The 18525-nt window shown below is 40.5% G+C and overlaps 1 protein-coding gene and 1 long non-coding RNA gene across 3 annotated transcripts in view; one reads left to right on the forward strand and one right to left on the reverse strand.

Annotated features, from left to right (window-relative positions):
* The window catches only part of LOC122162704, an 82486-nt gene extending 65254 nt beyond the window's left edge, over positions 1-17232 (reverse strand). The window contains exon 1 of the long non-coding RNA XR_006169647.1: positions 17082-17232. This is a non-coding gene — a long non-coding RNA (uncharacterized LOC122162704). The remainder of the gene's footprint in view (positions 1-17081) is intronic.
* Positions 1-18525, forward strand: part of FGD5 (FYVE, RhoGEF and PH domain containing 5) — an 88766-nt gene that overhangs the window by 65740 nt on the left and 4501 nt on the right. Inside the window, exons 11-19 of one of the 2 annotated variants that reach the window (XM_042823266.1) lie at positions 2944-3015; positions 4404-4472; positions 8272-8355; positions 9910-9989; positions 13988-14084; positions 15478-15615; positions 16006-16108; positions 17148-17278; positions 18276-18404. In XM_042823266.1, the coding sequence (XP_042679200.1) occupies positions 2944-3015; positions 4404-4472; positions 8272-8355; positions 9910-9989; positions 13988-14084; positions 15478-15615; positions 16006-16108; positions 17148-17278; positions 18276-18404 (903 nt within the window). The remainder of the gene's footprint in view (positions 1-2943; positions 3016-4403; positions 4473-8271; positions 8356-9909; positions 9990-13987; positions 14085-15477; positions 15616-16005; positions 16109-17147; positions 17279-18275; positions 18405-18525) is intronic. The other variant, XM_042823267.1, reaches the window with a different exon arrangement.

The following is an 18525-nucleotide window of genomic DNA, read 5'->3' on the forward strand; positions in this document are numbered from 1 at the left end:
CAGGACTTTCAGACATATTAGCATAGTAACTATCTGCATAGCATTCTTCTCAACTATGAAAATATTATTGGCAGTTTACAGATGTGCAAGTAGAGGCAGAAGTTGTGCCATCACCACATAGCATTGAGTCTATCTGTAAGTCTTGGAGCCATCCACTACTTGAACTGATCAGGGTTTGCATTGCTTTTTGCACCTCTTCAATCTTTTAGAGGTCTTGCAATGCTAGAAGATAAATTAGATACAATAGATTAGATACAATAAATTATTGTAGCTGTTAGCAGCTGGTGAATTTCTGAGGAGGCAGTACTCCTTTGTGGATGCAATGATAATATTGCTTGCCATACAGAAGCTGCAGTTCATTGCTAACCTCTCCAGAGAAGGATTTTAGCCACTCCATATTTGCAGTACTAACTGGGTGGAGCTTTGTTTTAATTTTGGAATTCCAGCTTTGGAAGGGTATTTAACAGAAGAATGAATAGGGTTTTAAGAAAAATGAAAAAAACTATTATATGTAAACAGAGTGTTTTAGGGAACTCTAAGGAAATTATACCCTCCTAAGCTGCCCGCATTTCCAGATAAATCACAATCCTTCACATGCAATGTCTGTTTGACTTCCTACAGGAAATGCGTTCGATACATCTTTGTCCATTTTCTGGTGAACATATGTCCATGTCGCAAAAGTCGGCATTACAACAGCCATGTCACGAGCAGTCCTAAGAAAAGCTGCAGTGTATCTGACTGGCAGCAACTGAGTTCTTCTTTCACACTTATAGAAATCACAGTGTGTAGCACCAGTACTTGCCAAGAGTGTGCTCACAAGAAGGCAATGCCTTTTCTGTAGATGAAGAACGGGCTTTTATTCTGGAAGATGTCAATTTGACAAGTTTTGCTAGGGCTAAAATACCTTTCAGTGATGGAGATGTCCTCTGAAAATGTCTTTTTCAAGTGTCAGTTGTTGCATTATAGCTGATGGTTCCTGTGCTATTAGTTTATATATTGTTTCAATTTTGCAAGCCTGTAGCATTTTAGAAGTTACATGAAAAATTCTGTTTGTTGGTTGCAGCATTGCAAAAGATATACCTGATGGCTGAAAGTGTTGAAAATATGTCAACTGCCAGTTCTGTTGTGTGCTCACAATACAGCCTTGTGCTACTCAAGGCTTGTAGGTAGTCTAATGTGTTTGGTATGTGGTTATTGATTTAGAAGTAAACCTTTCTAAGTAAGTGCAGTTTTTCACCAGAGCAGTCACATACAGAGCTATTTCATGTTTATCTCAGAAAGCAAGCTGAGATAGCTACATTAATTGTTAGCTGAAATTCAACATAAATTAGCCTGAAAGAACATTATGCTGACATAGATGCGCTCCTTCTGATATCTGATGGTTTTCTTAATTAGCTTATTTAGTAGATGTCACTGATTTGTGTATCTTAGATACATCCTTGATTACACTTTAAAATCTAATAGAATCTAACTAAGCCCAGGGATAGCTTGAAGTCAGTCAGTGCAGCAAAGGTGAACATGTCATTCTCTGACATAGCAAAAAGTAGTTAAAGGCTTCCAGATCATGAAACTGTCAAATATGATGCTTAATCAGTAGCTTTTCTGTGTGTGTAATCACAATATGATGCTTAATCAGTAGCTTTTCTGTGTGTGTAATCAGGGAGTTAGAACAGAGGTTAACTTGGACAAGAGAGTGCTAACATTTGGACACATTCTAGTGATATCTCAGTGCTGTTGTGCAGCTCATTTTAGTGCTTAGACCAGATAAAACCACAACTGTGTGCAAGCCTGGGTTTTAGCAGCAGTATCTGCTACACAAATGATTTGAAGAGACTCTAGCAGTATTGCTCAGATGCAGACCCTCCTTCCTCTTCTACATATTCCATCCAATACGATCTTTGTTTTAATGATTGTAAAGACTTAATTAGATTAATTTCATTTACCATCTTCAGATAAATTAATGTCATGTGTCCGTACCCTGTCTGTGCTCTCAAGTCAGGCAGGCAGTTGTATGAGAACTGCTAAGTCACAGTCTGAACTGATGACTGAACACCTGGTGAAGGGACACAGCCAGCCCTGGGAACACAGGGGAAAACAATTCATCTCTGCGACTGGAAGGGGTGGAGCCTAGTTCCACCACTCCCTAAGCCTTATTTAAGGGCTGGTTGCCCCAGGGAAGAATTCCTCTCTACCTGGTCATCCCTTCTTTTTGAGTATTTGGTGAGCCCTGATCCTTGGGATGGGTAAGCAACTCTTTCTTTGACTGGCTTGTGACTATTGCTTTTTTGGAGTGATTTAAAGCTAGTTACCTGCCTTTCCCTACAGTAGTCAACAGTATTGGAGTCTGCTGATGAGCTTCTTGATCTTTGCAAATCATCAAAAGAGATGCGATGGTAATACCTCCTTACTAGTTAAGCTTCTGAATTCCCTGGTTCAAAGTCACTAATCTGTTAGTGCAGAATACAAACCTCCAGATAATCCTAGCGATGGCCTTACTGCGTCAAAGCATGCTCTGAATTATCCATGTTATGCCACTAATAAGCAAGCATTGGAGTAGTTACTGTATTTCGTTCCTGCTTCTAGTTTCTTGGTTTGCAGATCAAGAAAGCTAGTGAAGATGCTAATGTATAAATGCTGCATGGAGTGAGCGGGCTGTTCTGAAAGTGAACTAAAGGACGAGGGGGCGGGTGTTAAAAAGTTATCAGTGTACGGTGTCACAGCAGATGCGAATGCAGGTAGTGAGGTTCTATAGAACCTATGAGGCTGGAAGAAGACTTCCTGTACTTAAAGACTGTGGGCTTAGTTCTCTCTGAAACCTAGTTCTCTAATATCACTTCACTGTTACAGAGAAATAAAATGGTGAGGAGGGATGAGGGACGGTATGCCTGTTTGACTAAAGAGCAGTCACCATCTAGTCATCTAAATGTTGCTTCTCTCCCTTAGGAAAACTTGCAGAAGCTGGTCCACATTGAGCATAGTGTGAGAGGGCAAAGCGGCCTCCTCCAGCCAGGAAGGGTGAGTGCTGCAGGCAGAACTGTGCCGATAAGGACATCGTTTCCGGCCAGCTTTATCTCTTTCTGTGTGGATAGCAAGATTTCAGACATCTACAGGTGTTGTTTTCTGCCCCACTGTGATAAGAGTTGTAGCGCTGGTTTATGTAAGCAACCATCACTCTGGCAGTGCTCTGTGATTTCACATGTGTGAGTGGCCATTGCACTTCTTGCTCCCACTCTCTTAAGCCACCCCATGGGTATCATGTTCTGGAGAAGATGCTGTTTTCCTTCTGTACTCCTGTTGGAAGGTGTGAAATGCTAGCAGAAACTGCTTGCAGCCTATAAAGGCTCAAAACTTTATTTGGCTAGGTAAGATTACTCTAATCGGGGGATTACATACTTTCAGATTTTCATTGTTACTGTTTTCCAGTGTGCTTTTAATACAAGATATCACTTTTAAATGTTAAGTCACAACTTGAAACAGTGATTGAGCACCTGGTAGGTAGGCAGGATCAGCCCTGGGGAGCTCAGGTGCATGCAGTGTACCTGAGTGACTGGAAGGGATGGAGCCAGGATCCACCCCTTCCCAGACCTCATTTAAGGGTTGACAGTGGAGGCAAGGGTATCTCACTGGAGATCTCTGCATACTTGAGACCTGACAAAGGTAAGCAGCTTCTTTCCTTTACTCCTATGCCCACAGTTATTATGTATGAGCAAATCCTCACTTGCTGCAGCCTAGGATCTTGTTGGTCTGCTGTCATTGCTGCACTTTCCATTGCATTACAAATATATGAACAGAAACACAGGAAAGAGGATAGCTGAAGCCCCAAATGTAAAATTTTCCTCTTATGTTTCCAGTATTGCCAGTTTTCTTAGGTCCAAACTGCTCTACACTTTAAAAGATTTCTTTCTTGAGTTATTCAATCCTACATTTCCATTCAGACCATTTAGCTGGTTACACATACATTCCTATTTACACACATAATAATAATATGGACAGACAAGGGATTGTGCTTGCAAATATGTATGTGTACACAGGCTTAGTTATGTGAATAGGTCTCAATATTTCTTTTCGGTTCGTTTGATTTTTCATAATTAGGGGATGAGTTCTTCTTTTGAAGCCCAGTAGATGTTGGCTGTGCAGAAGAGTATGCTGAGGACTGCCTGGTGTCTCACAAGGGAGTTTCTAAACTGTCAGAGACAAATGCAAGCAATAAAGAGCAGCGGGGCTGACACAGGCATAGACTAAGGCTAATCATGAGGAGGGCTAGAAGCATGTGTTGAGGTATCCATCCCTTACTGTGCTGATGAAAGCAGCTGAGTGCTGCCTTCTCACGGAATGTATGTTCTTGCTTCTTAATAAACTCCAGTATGAAGTCTCAGGATTACAACTTTTTCTTTTCCTTCTAGATCTTTGTGAAAGAAGGAACACTGATGAAAGTCTCTGGGAAAAACAGGCACCCTCGGCACTTGTTCTTGGTAGGATTTTTTTTGTTTTTACTGTATCTTTCGTATCTTCACCACCACTACGTCATTTCATTGTCAGCAGTGATGTGCTGACTGGGCTTCGGTTGCTATCAGGATGTACAAGTCTGTAGGCCTTCCATATCCCTGTTAGCACTGCATAGCAGTAAGGGCTGTGCAGCCTTCCATTTTTGCCACAACTCTATACAGCTCTGACTAAGCCATAATTCTGCAAAGGAATGCAGGTTTCCAATGTGCTCAGGAAGATGGAAGCACTGAAGTGCACGTTTCCAGTGATTAAGCTTTGCGCTTAAAATTCTCCTCTGAGGCCCTAGGAGATCTGATCAGAAACAGAAAACAAACCCTGCTAGTAAAGTTTACGAAAACAGCCTTTGGGCGTATTTGGACAAGATTTCTATCCTTGAAGCTCAGAGGCTAGGTTTTAGTTCCTGATGTCACCAAGTAAATCAGCTGATAACTTTCTGAGCTACCTAGAGACAGTCCCTCTGAAAGCACACCTTCAGATCTCTGTTGACTCAAAGCAGCAGTTTTCAGTTAAGGCCTTGTAAAATTTTAAGACAGTTATGAGAAATTAACCTGTAATCATTTGGCTGGAAAGCCCTTTAAATGGATCCAAACTGAACTGGAAAAATTTAAGCATTCACAAATCAAAACATGAGAAACAACTCTTGTAGATGCAACATTAGCACTGATGCTTTCTGTTCTGCATTACACACAATGCTGAAAAGTTATAGAGGATCTGAGACTCCAGGCTCGTGAGTTCTGTTTGTTGCAGGTAGCTCACTGTACAACCACAGTTATATTTATGCTTTCATTTGTATGAAGGGGAAAATACTTGCATGTCATAAAACTTTTGCAATGATTACCTGTTCATGTCTGTGAAATTGAAAAGCACCATTAAGTATTGAGCACTACTGCTGATACTAACATTGAAGTATTGTTTGCAGACTTCATTTTAAAATAAATGGATCACATGCCTGGATTATATATTCACTATGGTCTCTGTAAGTGTTGACAGCTTTTCCCCCTAGGTCTATTATGAGGAGAGATGGCTTATCAGAAAGAGTAGATTTTTGCCATTAATTCTTCTTTTTCCCCCTTATTAATAACAATTCCTACTTCTATGTAAGTAGGATACACAAGCTTCTCTACCAATTGCTCACATACTGCAGTCATAATCAAAGGTCAGATGAGACGGGGCATAGTGCTGGCACTGCATTTCTCTGATGGCTTCATTAGTTTTATGTATAAAAGTAAATATTTTCAGTAGAGGAAAGGTGTGAATTTAAGAGATTTCATTCAAGTCTGCATCTTTGGACTATAAAAATAGCAAGTAGAAATGAAATTATGACTTCCTGGCAGCTGGAAGTGCAAACCATGACCAGGAGTGCTGTCATGCAAAGTATACGATGGACTAAACCATTGTGGTAACTTTAAAGAATCAGAAGGTGCACAGAAGTTTCCTTTCTCCTCTAACACAAATTGAAACCACCTTAGGCTTCTTGTACTGTTTCTTTGAATGGGGGGGCAGTTGGAACTTGGAAGTGGTTTAAAAGTCATAGGCAAAGATCTTTCCTTTAGTTCAGTGATATTTTTTTTGCTTTAATTTTTTTTCCCACACCACCTGCCCTTAATCGTCTTCTCCTCTGGAAGCTGCTTAGGCTGCGTAGCAATGCAGAGATTGTGAAAATGCAGGAAAGAAAATCAGTGTGAAATGACTTAATTCCTGCTCTAACATCTGAATGCTTTTGCATTACCTGCTGACACTGCAGACAGTGTTTCTGTAATGCTGTCACCATTGCAGTGATGTTTAATGGTCTATTCGGTCTTAAAACTGCTGTGTAACTCTACCAGCAAACTGCCGTCTTTGAATGTAGCAACTTTCCTAAGGCAGCCTTAAGGGCCTACCACCATCGCTGCCTGTGCCTTTTGTAACACTTCCCTTCCTCTGCCAGTGTGTGTGGCCCGACCGATGTACTATCTTGGTTCTGATATCCAGGGGACAGAACACACAGAAAGCCCCAAGAATAAAGTCTTCTAAATGTTGTCTTTTGAAACTTAAATTTTTAATCCCTCTGTATCTAAGTATTTTGTAACACTGGCAAAATTCAGGTAGAACAAGAACTTGCCCTGTGATATTTATCAAAAAACTTTCAGAACTGTATACTTTTTACAATGCTGCAGTTGCCATACTAGAAAATTATTAGACATGAGTATGTACAAGTATAATTTAGCTTAGTTCTGCATGTAATTTTTTAACTTAGCTACTCAAAATAGTGTTATATGAGCACTCTTTTCAAAGTTCTTTGTATTGAACTTACACTGACTATAGTTAACATGAAGAAAATATCAGCAGAAGAGTATGCATTGAAAGATAAACCCCTGCATATCCTGGGAGATGAGCTCATCAAACTGAAGTTGTAGTTAGTACATGCCTGAAGAATTAGGTATGTACCAAAATTGTATTTGGCCTCTTCTTTCAGCCTGTGTTTTGATGGTGTGCACACATGTGCTCTGAATATATGCTCCTAAAGAGAGAGCCATCTGTGCACAGCTCATATGGACACAAATTTGTAACACATGCATTCACGCATTTTTGGGGTGTGCATTTTTGAGTGCGCACACGATGTGTATCACAAGTTTACTTGAGCTGGTGGTTTTGGGCAGGCTGATGATATTGTTGAATGTGGTGCTTCCTGGCAGGATGTTTGGTGAGGTTTGCTGGACGCCTGTTTCCTGAGTCCAGTCTGTTTACAGGGACGCTGGGGCCTCTTTGCAGTTCACTATGGGGCTGCTGATGCTGGCAGGCCCCCTGACTGCCCCACAATCATAGAACTTTGCGACTCGTACATTGTCTCTTATCTCACCCTTCCAAGAATTTCTCTACAAAGGCTGCTTGTGTTGCAAGTGGGGTGTGGGAAGCTGCTATCAAATGAGAGATTGTTTAATGCTCTAGCCAGCAGGACTGGAGCATAGGAAGTTTCTGAGTCACAGCCTGGAAAATGTAGCTGCAGCGCACATTCAGGCTGCTCTGCTGACACTCAGAAGATGTTTAACACTCACTTGAATCGGACAACATAGGGTTCATAATGAACTATCTTTCAAAAACATTCAAAAAAACCCAAGCATATGGTGGGAGCTTTTTGGCAGGGAGTGCACTGTGGGTGCCAGCTGTTCAGCATAGCACAGATAAACTTGTCTCTGCTGCAGCCTGCAGACTTGATGCTGTCATATTTAGGTGAATTCTGCTAGCAAGGAAAGCCAGTTACTCCTCTCATCCAAACCATTCATCCCTAAATCATTCTTAGAAACCTTGACACTGTACTTCCAATTCCTTTTTGCCCAGAAAACAGAAGTCTACGAAACCCAGCTCTACTTCTGGCCTTGATGCAACTTTACTGTTACAGGACTAAGAGAGTCAGAGCTGCAGAATCCTGGGCAGTTAGTAGGTATTGCCATGTAATAAATGCATAACCTGCATTCCTGACTTGGACACAGCACTGTCCTTAACACAAGCAGCTATTTAACCAAAGCTGAATGAAAAGGAGATGATTATCTACTTGCTTAGCTGCTAGCAAAAGTCAGAAATGGGAAGGAATCAAAATCCTGAATCTGGATTTCACAGAGCTCTTTGGAAATGTAGGCCTTCATCTAAGCTGTGTAACTTGGACCCGTCTTTAGTAACAGTCCTAGCAGTTTAAGTTACTGCTTGTTCTAGGAATCCCCCCTGGAGTAATGGTCAGACTTGCAGATTGTGTTGCAAATGATTGATTTTGTCTTTCTCTTTATACAGATGAACGATGTTCTGCTGTACACGTATCCCCAGAAGGATGGAAAATACCAACTGAAAAACACGCTGGTTGTGTCAGACATGAAGGTAATGCTTTATCTGTATCATAGGCTGAAATTAAAATTGTACACTGGGCACTCAGTGCTTTTCTGGTTTGTCTTATTTCCAGCTGATGTCAAGGAGATTGAGGGGGTGGACCAGGAGTCAGAAGGAAAAACATAGTATGAAGTAATTATATAAAAGATTATCTGTAAGGTTGTGACTTTGTATGACAGTCTTATTCAGGCTGGTAATTAATAATGCAAGTCAAAATCAGATTTATCAGATTATCAGATCATGAAATCTGAAACAGAAAAAGACTTTTTGTCTCTAGCCAATGCATAGTTGTACCCTACAGCACGTTCAGCAGGGCCCCAGGTTGCCAACCAACCTTAAACATTTGCCACTCACAATTTACATAAGCTTTCATTTGCCTGTTTTCTACATGTCCATTGACTTTTTAAATGAAAAATGTTAATGGATTCTAAAACTTCATAGGGAAATGGTGTATTGGTGATACTACATGCAATTAAGCAGATATAATCTCTTGTTCAGTAACTTCCATAACTACAGGTTGCAGAAACTGGATACAATTGCCCCGTTCTTACGGTCTTTCCCTAAGCATCCATTGACAGTAGTTCATGTGTAACAGGAAATATTGGGCAGGAATGGTCTTTACTTCTGACCTAGCTGGCCATCTTATACCTCCCTCCAAGAACTTTCATAACTGTTCTGTAGCCAATGTGCCAAGTTGTATTTCTAAGAAATACAAAAAAAAGAGTTGAAGTGGCAAGTTAGGAGGTTGGGGCTGAAGAAACCATGCAAGACAAGAGTTACTAATAATTAATTTCAGTAAAATGACACAAACTGTGTTGGGGTTTTCTGAAAAGATGGAAGGCTGATCATCCCAAAGACCTCATAGTCTGAAAATAACTCTAGGTTCCTTGCTAAGTAAGAATCACCAAAGTGCTCCACTTCTAAGTAGAAAGGAGCTGTGTAACAGATACTTACTGTAGTACATTTGAAATACAGAGTGATTGGTATAATAGATGCTTGTTAATAATATCACATGATTACCATGAAGCTGTGTTTCCTCTAAGTAGCTTTTGCTATTAGTAGACAACTAGTACGGTACATGGCAGGAAAAGGTTTCAGCTGAGCTGAATCTTGGGTATTTTTGGCTCTTAAAGAACCTGGCTGCAGACAGGCATTCACTGATCTGAAGCACTTCATGGCGTATAGTCTACATGTCCAGAAGAAAATTATTTCCATCCTTTACAGAAGGATTCTACCTGACATGCTCTGACATTCGTCAGACTAAATATCTCATGAGCTTCTCATATGAAAATCAAACTCTGACTGAGAGTTTATCAGTACCTCTGTAGTTGGATTAAATCTTTGTTTTCCCTTTAGAACTGGTGTAATATCAAAATAGAGGACATTCTTTGTTAAATTAGCAATAGAATTGGCAGAAAACCCTACCAGCCACCTCCTTGCATTTAAATAATGAAACAGAGAGCTTGGACATCAGAGATCACTTTGCATACAGACTTGTACAGTGTAATTCATGTACACCCTTATGTTCATGATATTTGTTTCTAGGTGAGCCGCCCAGTGACAGAAAAAGCCCCAAATGTCCTGAAGATTGAATGTGATGAATATTGCCTGACACTGTCAGCAAGGTACTGTCTCCAAACTGCCACAGCAGAAGCTACATTCTAGCTAGATCTCCAGATCAGTCTAACCAATATCGTATTCTTGACAAGTGTTTAATTCTTTTTAAACTTGGTTTTGGACTGTGCTATTGTGATAGTGTCTGAGTGCTTCATTACACAGATATGATATCATTATAAATGCAAAGCTCATAAACTGTAACTAATTCAGCTCATTTAACAAGTGAAGATTAGAACTCAGCTCCTGACAACATTTGCAAGAGAGAGGAAAGAAGAAAATCTCTTTTTAAGAAAACTGAATTCTTTCGATTGATCTTTCACATTCTTTTCTTGTAGCTCCAGGAGTATGTTACATCTGTCTTTCACAATTACACTTTTTAGCTCATACCACTAGTACTACAAAATTGTGAGAGAAAATAGAAAGTTAGTAATATTGTGCAGTAGATATAAAAGCACTTAGTAGTGCTTAAATAACAAAGCCAAAATTAAACTTGACTGGCAACCTCATGGGACTTTCTATTAAAAAGATCTTCACTATTGTATTTGTGTAGTGTTAGTACTAACTGCAACTGGGAGTCAGCATCTCTACTCTGGGATTATAAACTAATGGCAGAAAGAGATTATAGGTCAGTGTTTGACCAAAGGATAGCAGTGTACTGTATTTTTTTCATGCTTCTAGTCCACAACTATCTCGCAAATTTACCTAGATCTACAGCAGAAAGGTGGATGGATTGATTTTCAGATGCAGATTACTATAGAAGACATATCCTGGTAGCAATGGTATTAAAATTCTTTAAATAAAAAAAGTCTTCAAAGCTTTAAGTAGTTTTACACGGTAAGTCTCTAACAACAGCATGGCTGGAAGCAGCAGACTTCCCTTAACTACGCAGTGCAGTAAGCAGACAGGGAGGGCACTCTCTTACTCAATCAGAATTTGAAGCTCGTATTTTCCTAGGAACATTTGCAATCTGTGGGCAATGCTCTGATACCTGTCAAAGCCTTTTTATCTGGTTCCTCTTATAACCAGCAAATGAGAAAGTATCTGAGATTTCCTTAGATCTGCATACTTATCACAGCCTTCAAAATATGCACACAGTACTTTGGAATTACCTGCTGACAATTACAAAAGTGGAAAGTGTTTCTTTGTTGTAGAGGGAAAGTAGCTGCTGCATGTGCCCTCTATCCTGGGCAACTGAAGTTGGCATCTGTAGAAGACACCTGGGATGCTCTGCTTTTGTGCTCATGTCAAGTCTGCTTAGTTAGCTCAAACTAAACATGTGTGACCATCAGAAGCTATATTTCTTTGGTAGTAAATAGAATCAGGGCTGAAGACTGAGGTCACCCTTCTGATAACAGCTGAATTGAAATTGACTCATCAGAACACTGGGATAGAGACCCTTTATTTTCCTTGTGCTGCTCATTCTCTGACCAATCTGCCCTAGGAGCAAACAGGTATTTTCTCCTCTCCCTTTCTGTGCTGGCTGACAGAGCTGATGAGACGCCAGTGGGACAGCATACTATCCTAACCACAGTGCTGTACTCACCGAAGACAGAAAAGTACTAGAAGACTTCAAGCATCCCTGCAGACTGCATCTTCTATTGTTTGCACAGCAGTGCTCCTGACCTGTTGTTGACAGAAGGCCAGTTGTTGACAATCACAACCCAAGTGTCTGTGCTTTTACACTTGCAGAAAACAAGGTGAATGTGCACTGTACAAAGGCCGTAAAACTTTGACCAAAGCTCAAAAGTTGGCATAAGTATATGAGAAGGCAGCACTGCAAAGCCTTTGTCTCCCATTGAAAAGCTGTGTTCTTACCTTGCATTAAGCTGACAATAGATCTGATAACAGAGCCTTTATGGAGAAAGCTGATACCGTTGTTACACTGTTGTTTGCATGTCAAAATATGCTTGGACACAGGGGTAACCGTCTAGTGCCATTATGAAACACCAGAGCACTGGGAGAAAGCAGTCGGTATCTCCTCCCTAGGGGAATAATATGGAGCGACAGTGACAAAATCCCATCCCAGTTCAGTTTTTTGTATTCTCTGGCTGCCCCCTGCTGGACAGGAGAGTGCAGTGACAGTGTGACCCTCTATTGGCCTGAGGAAGAGGGTGTGAGGCAGCACAGGGATAACCCGCAGTGTAGCACAAAAGGGCAGTCACGCTCAGGCTGAAATGTAGCAATGGTGAATCAAAGGCAGAGGTTCTCTGAGCCTCGGAAGTTCAGCATACATTTATCTGAGCTTTCTCATGACCAGTGAAATAGCTAATTGAGAGGCTGCTGTCCAGTGACTTAATTTATCTTTCTCATCAGCAGATCGATGTTGTTCCCACATTTATTAGGTTAATAATCTGTAATTGCTGACTGAAGGTGTTTAGTGGAACAGAGGAGAGGTTGAAGGTATGCATTAGATAACAGGCTTTTACTACCAGATTTCCCTCTTGTCTATCTTCATCTCTTCACCAAAGAGCATTTAATTTACGTTACTGTAGGATTTCTCTTTATTTATTTGTTTTGCACTGGAAGGGACTTATTTGGTTTTTCAAATCAGGTCTTAATTTGCAAGAATTAGGAATTCTCAAAGAATTTCCAAGAATGATAGAGATTGAAGCAGGACTTCCTCTGTTAGTGTTTTGCAGGCTTTGAATGCGTTTCATCTTGAAAATACAGGTATCTCCTTGAGATTTTCTAAAAAGCCTAATTTGATTAGACTTCTGATAGTAATAAGGACTGACTAGCAGTGCGACTCTTGTCAGAGATTATCTCCCGTATCATAGGCCCTTGGCGTGCAGAGGTTAGCAAATATGATTTACTTTTTGGGAATCTCTTTGCAACAAGCCTGTTGAATTTTACAGAAGCTTTATGCTCAGAGTGCAGAGGAATGCCAAGTCAAGGATCACTGATCAAATCTAGCATTTCCTAGCTCTCATTTTTTTAAAATTTTTTTAAGATCACAAAAGACAAATTATTCCTAGATATCTTGTTCAGTGGCCTTACTGAGCATAGTGTGTCGAAGCTACAGCTGAACAGCAATTGGCAGTGATGCCACTACTAATTTTTAAAAGCAACTCTAGTAGGTAGCTTTCATGAAAGTGGCTGGTGTAGCTCAGAGATGAGAACACACTGAGATAAATCTGTTCCACTGATTGATGCTAGCAGCAGCCAGAGCTGTGCACAGTTTTCAAACAAACAGTATGCACAGTTTGAAGTCACGGCATAAAAACCATCTAACATCCATCTAAGACGTGCAGCATGGTTAATGGTTCTAAAAGAGCAAATGCATTTCATAAGTAAAAGGCATTAAGGGCCTTGCTGCTTTTCTAGGATGGCTGGACTAGTAGAGAAGCAGGGTGCTTCACTATTGCATCTAGTGCAAAGGGGGCAGCTTGAGGCCAGATTGGAGAACTGCTAGTCTTCCTGCATATCTGCAACGCAGGGGAATGCAGGATTTGCTTTCCAAATTGCTGTCACAAGAATCACAAGAATCACAAGGTTGGAAATGACCTATAAGTCTGTCTTGGTGTCCTGCCAGGAGCATGGAGTTTGTCTGTGATTGAGCTAGAGAAAAACAAAAGCATTCACAACTTCACCATGAGTGATAGATTTCTTATTTTGTAACATGCAGATCATCTAAGCATCTCATACTACGTGCACTAGAGAACATAATAACTAGGATGAACACAAAAGAAGAAACACTTTTATCTCTGATGTTATCTAGGATTGAGCAGTTCACAGCAAAGTCAGAGACTACTTTGGAGGAAAAAAAAAAAAAAAAGAGAGAGAATGCAGTGCCTTCTCAGTCACAGTAATAACTATAGAGGTACACTAATCATCCAGAAAAAGTGCAAGTCAGTTTTGTTCTTGGCTTTGAAATTACTGATTCAGTGCACTAGCGAGTAAAAATAAAAGTTCAGAAAGTGAAGCTTTTCTCCTCTGATCCAAAAACTGCTTGTTTTGGTCCCAGATGTACATGGTATTAACTGCTTTACTGTATTTCATTCCACAGCTCTTGCTTGGAAAGGGATGACTGGTACAGCTGTATCAGCAGACACATCCCGGACTACAAAGCTCACAATACTTCCACTTTCCACAGCAACGTGGAGGTAAGAGGAAGCTGAATCTTTCATGCTTGAAGGGGAAAGATTCAATGGGAAGGGAAGAAGTTAGAAAATGCTAAAATGCAGAGTTTCTTGGGCAAGATATCCTTAGTAATTCCAGTAAGATCAGAATGCAAGCCTAAATGACAAAGCTTATTTACAGTGCATGGTTTTAGAGACCACCTCTGAAATGTTAATCGCAGTCTGTATTCTGTGGTCTTTGCTTAAATACGAGTTCACCTGGAGGAAGACTAGCAAAATTTGTTCCCAAACAGTAACCATTTTTACTGGTCTAAAAATAGATACAAATTCTTATCCTGGTTTTAGATGGAATGGAGTGGATTTTCTTCATATTAGCTGGAATAATGCTACATTTTGGCTTTTAAAGAAAAACGAGCCTATTTTAGTTGTTGCTGAGATGTGCTGCACACAGCCAAGGACATTTCAGCTTCCCCCACTGTACTGTCAGAGGGAACTGGGGGTGCACAAGAAGCTGGGAGAGGACAGAACAGGGACAGCTGACCTAAACCAACCATACCGTATGACACTGTGAAAAAGCTATAAAGCTGTGGGTGTTTGCTGGGGAGAAGAGAGTCATTGCTTGGGAACTAGCTGGGCATTATTCAGCAGGTGGTCAGCAATTGCATTGTGCATCACTTGTTTTATATACATCCACACACACGCATATATATACAGAGAGAAAACGGGGATCAGTTTCATACTGACCATGGCTCCATAGCTTGGATAACAGGCAGGCACATGCACAACTGCAGCCTTGTGTATTCTAAGAAACAGGAATAATAAGTACATTTACTATAGTTGTTCCATATATCCAGATCTGCCATGGAAAGCACGGATTATGTTTGGATTCTGTGGGGATAAATTCCTTTTTGTGTGCATCATGTTTTGCACTGGAAAATAAACAAGCTTATACTGATTTTTGGTACTTTCTCTTCTGCATTCTTAAAACTGCCCCAGGTGTAATGAAATAATGAACTAGGCTTCTTTCCTGCTGAAAACTATGGAGCTGGAGTTTTTTAGGGTTAGTATTTCAGAAACTGCCAAGAAAAAGATGACTTTAACTCATGGCCTTGTCTGCAATTTGCATATGCAATGAATAAAGTCCTTGCTTCACGTGGAAGGTTGTCAGTGACTGATCAATAACGGATCTATATCCATTGTTATCTGTTTTGACTACCTTTCACAGCACCATATATTGATGGGCATAGACTTTCAGTGCTGAAGCACTTAGAATCTGTGTATCACTGCACCTATATCTTCGAAAAACTGGGTATTCTAGCAGGTGAACTGTAATGACAGAACTGCAGTATTAGGAGGATTGAACGGGTGTACTTCAGGAGTGTGAATACTTCTTGATATGTCCTTCTTTGATTTTAAGTTACGGGAAAGGCTTGGAATACCCTTGGGTGAGAGGCCTCCTACTTTGGTACCTGTATCCCATGTTATGATGTGCATGAACTGTGGCTGTGACTTCACCCTCACTTTGAGGCGACATCACTGCCACGCCTGTGGGAAGGTAAGAGCTGTACAAGCTCCTCAGGGAGGCTTTATTCACACTACTAAGATGGTGGCTGCCACCGCTCTAATTTCTGCAAGTTTTTTGCAATATCAAGACCAGAATTTGACTTTCCACAGAACCTGTTAATGCATTGCTCTGTTAGGTAGTTAGGTTTCTCATGACTAGTGTGCAACTAAAATCTGTGTGGGATTCTGGTCGGCTTAGATCAGTGTAAATTTACAGTAATTATAGTTCAACCAGTAAATTTACCCTGACTGACACAGATGTAGCAAAATTATCTGCTCCACTATCCATCCTTCTCTCATAAACAACTCAGAGGATTTGTTTTATATGTGCATACGTATCAATAAAAATTATATTTACATGCAAATCTCCTTTCTGGAGCAGATTGTATGTCGAAACTGTTCAAGAAACAAGTACCCTATGAAGTACCTCAGAGATCAAGCAGCCAAAGTCTGTGACAGCTGCTATGTGGAATTGAAGAAAAGAGGTAAAGTTCCTCCATTCTTGGCAAAATTGACAAATATACTGTCTATTTGTATAATGGAGATGCTTTTAGGACCTGCCTGCTATGTTAACCTTTGTGACAGAGGATTTCTCATTTCAACCACAATTCATGTATATTGAGGTCCCAAAAGTCCCAGACTGTAAGGCAGCTAAAATTGTTTTAGCAAGCTAAGTTCTCTGAGGGTTTCCCTGGCCTTTTGATAAGCCAGTATAACGGCAAGAAGTGTGAGATGTAAACATTGGAGCTGATAGCTGTTCCCTGTAATTTCTAGTGAATTATCCATTAAAGAAAAACAGTGGCTTTACTGTACCTCATTCTGTCCTTATCCTTGTTGCTTTTACAACAAGGAATGCTGAGATAAAGTGCAGAGCTACTAAGAGCTTTTCTACATAGAAAGTTAATCTGGAAACAGATGGAAGCAGAAATTCCTGACAGTAGAGCTACTGCCTAACTAGAACTCTCTATATTACTATATGAGTCCATGTTCTAATTTAAATACACATTCAAACTGAAGATAAATTGGGGGGGGGGGGAGGTGAGGGATTTGTATATATAACTGTGGGAAATGGCTCTATATCCAGGTGGAGGCCAGGGACAAGTGTTGTCCCCCAAGGGTCTGTCTTGGGACTGGCGCTCTTCAACATCTTATCAGTGTGACTGCGATAGTGTGACTGAGCGCACTCTCAGCAAGTTTACTGATGACACCATGCTAAGCGGTGCAGTAAATACAGTGGATGGAAGGGATGCCATCCAAGGGGACCTGGACAAGCTGTATTCTTGCACTGCCAAATTTTCTTTCAGACTGCTTTCAAGTAGCTGTAGGTTATTACCAGTACTTGAGGATGCTATGAAATCCAGCCAGCCAAACAAACTTAACAGAGTAATTTGAAGGAAAAGCTGAAATAAAAACCTGCTACAGAGGAGCTGGTTGTTTGTGTTAGTGTGTATCTCTTACCCCTTGTATGACATAGAGCAATTCATCCATTTCTCCCTTCCCTTCTGAATTTTCTTTATCTTCCAGAGCGGCCACTAAGTATGAGCTTTCCTCCAACTTCATCCAGGTGTTCAAGCAGTGCCTTCTCTTCAGTCTTCCACAATATCCATTACTCATCTTTCAAGAAACAGAAAAAGATCCCGTCAGCTCTTACAGAGGTAGGACCAAGGTGGCTAAGAAAGGCAAGAAACTGCTGAGAACTACGTGCTGAGATTTCAGCAGCTATGTTTATAATTTGTTCTGCAAGCAGTGGGCTTATACCATGCTCTAGTCATCAGCATGCAATTATTTTTTTCTGTTTTTCACGCTAATGTTTCAAACATAAAGTACTCTGAGCCCTGGAGACAGCACAGAAACTTCTTCAGCCCACTAAGAAACCCATATTACAGCAGTGTGCGTTTCCTCATCAACCTGTACCGTCTCCAGAAAACTGAGACCACCTCCTGGTATCAGCTGGTACAAGGAGGCAGGTCACAGCCTTCGCAAGTACCAACAGAGCATGATTTGCCGTTGACTGGTTACTTTTTATGAAATTGATGAGACCCTTATGTCACACAATAGTATTAATCTGTAACTTTTTTTCGTTAGCTTTAGCCAGGACCTGGAATGCTTTTATTCTGCTACAGAGCACTGTTGTGTGATACTGCTCAGTCTTCTATCTTGTCAGAAAGGCTAGATTTGAATCTCTGGAATTTTTTTCTAATTCTCAAAATAGGTCTGTGAGAGGGGTAACTTTCCTCAGAAATATTATGACTTGATTTCATTAGAGAAATAATCAAGTTATTAACATAAGTTAACATAAAAATATTGCAAAGTCCAAAACATAACCACATCTTAAAGGTGTTCAGACAAAGGACTGTCCTCCCTTACTGGAAGCATCATTTTTTTCCTATACTACCTCACCCAACAGAAAGAGCTGGCAGGAGGGACGAGTTCACTTTCTCAGAATATAATTGTAAACTTGTTCTCAGTAACAAGGCAATTGTATGTTTTCCACGTGTTACCAAGAACGATGTTTAACATCTTCAAGCAGTGGGGAAAAAAAAAGAACAGAAATAACATAAGCATGATATTACTCTATCCATGTAAACATTCATATCAGGAAGGAAAAGGCCTCTGCTGTCATAAATCCCAATTTCTCCCACTCTCCTTCAGGTGACAGCCTCAGGAGAGGGAGCTACCATCAGTGGTTACCTCGCCAGATGTAAGAGAGGCAAAAGACACTGGAAGAAACGCTGGTTTGTTATCAAAGGCAAAGTCCTCTATACCTACGTCGCAAATGAGGTACTGTGCAATCTAACTTAAAATATCTTCCTGACTGAATTTTATCATTTATGCTCTGCAGTCAACAGAAGTAAACGTGAAAGGTGTAAGTGGCTGCTCTCACAGCCAGCTGCCTCTGAGA

This window comes from Centrocercus urophasianus, unplaced genomic scaffold, assembly GCF_019232065.1.
Source record: "Centrocercus urophasianus isolate 14NV4802_14NV808 unplaced genomic scaffold, USGS_Curo_1.0 seq_22, whole genome shotgun sequence".
Classification (NCBI taxonomy): Eukaryota; Metazoa; Chordata; class Aves; order Galliformes; family Phasianidae; genus Centrocercus; species Centrocercus urophasianus.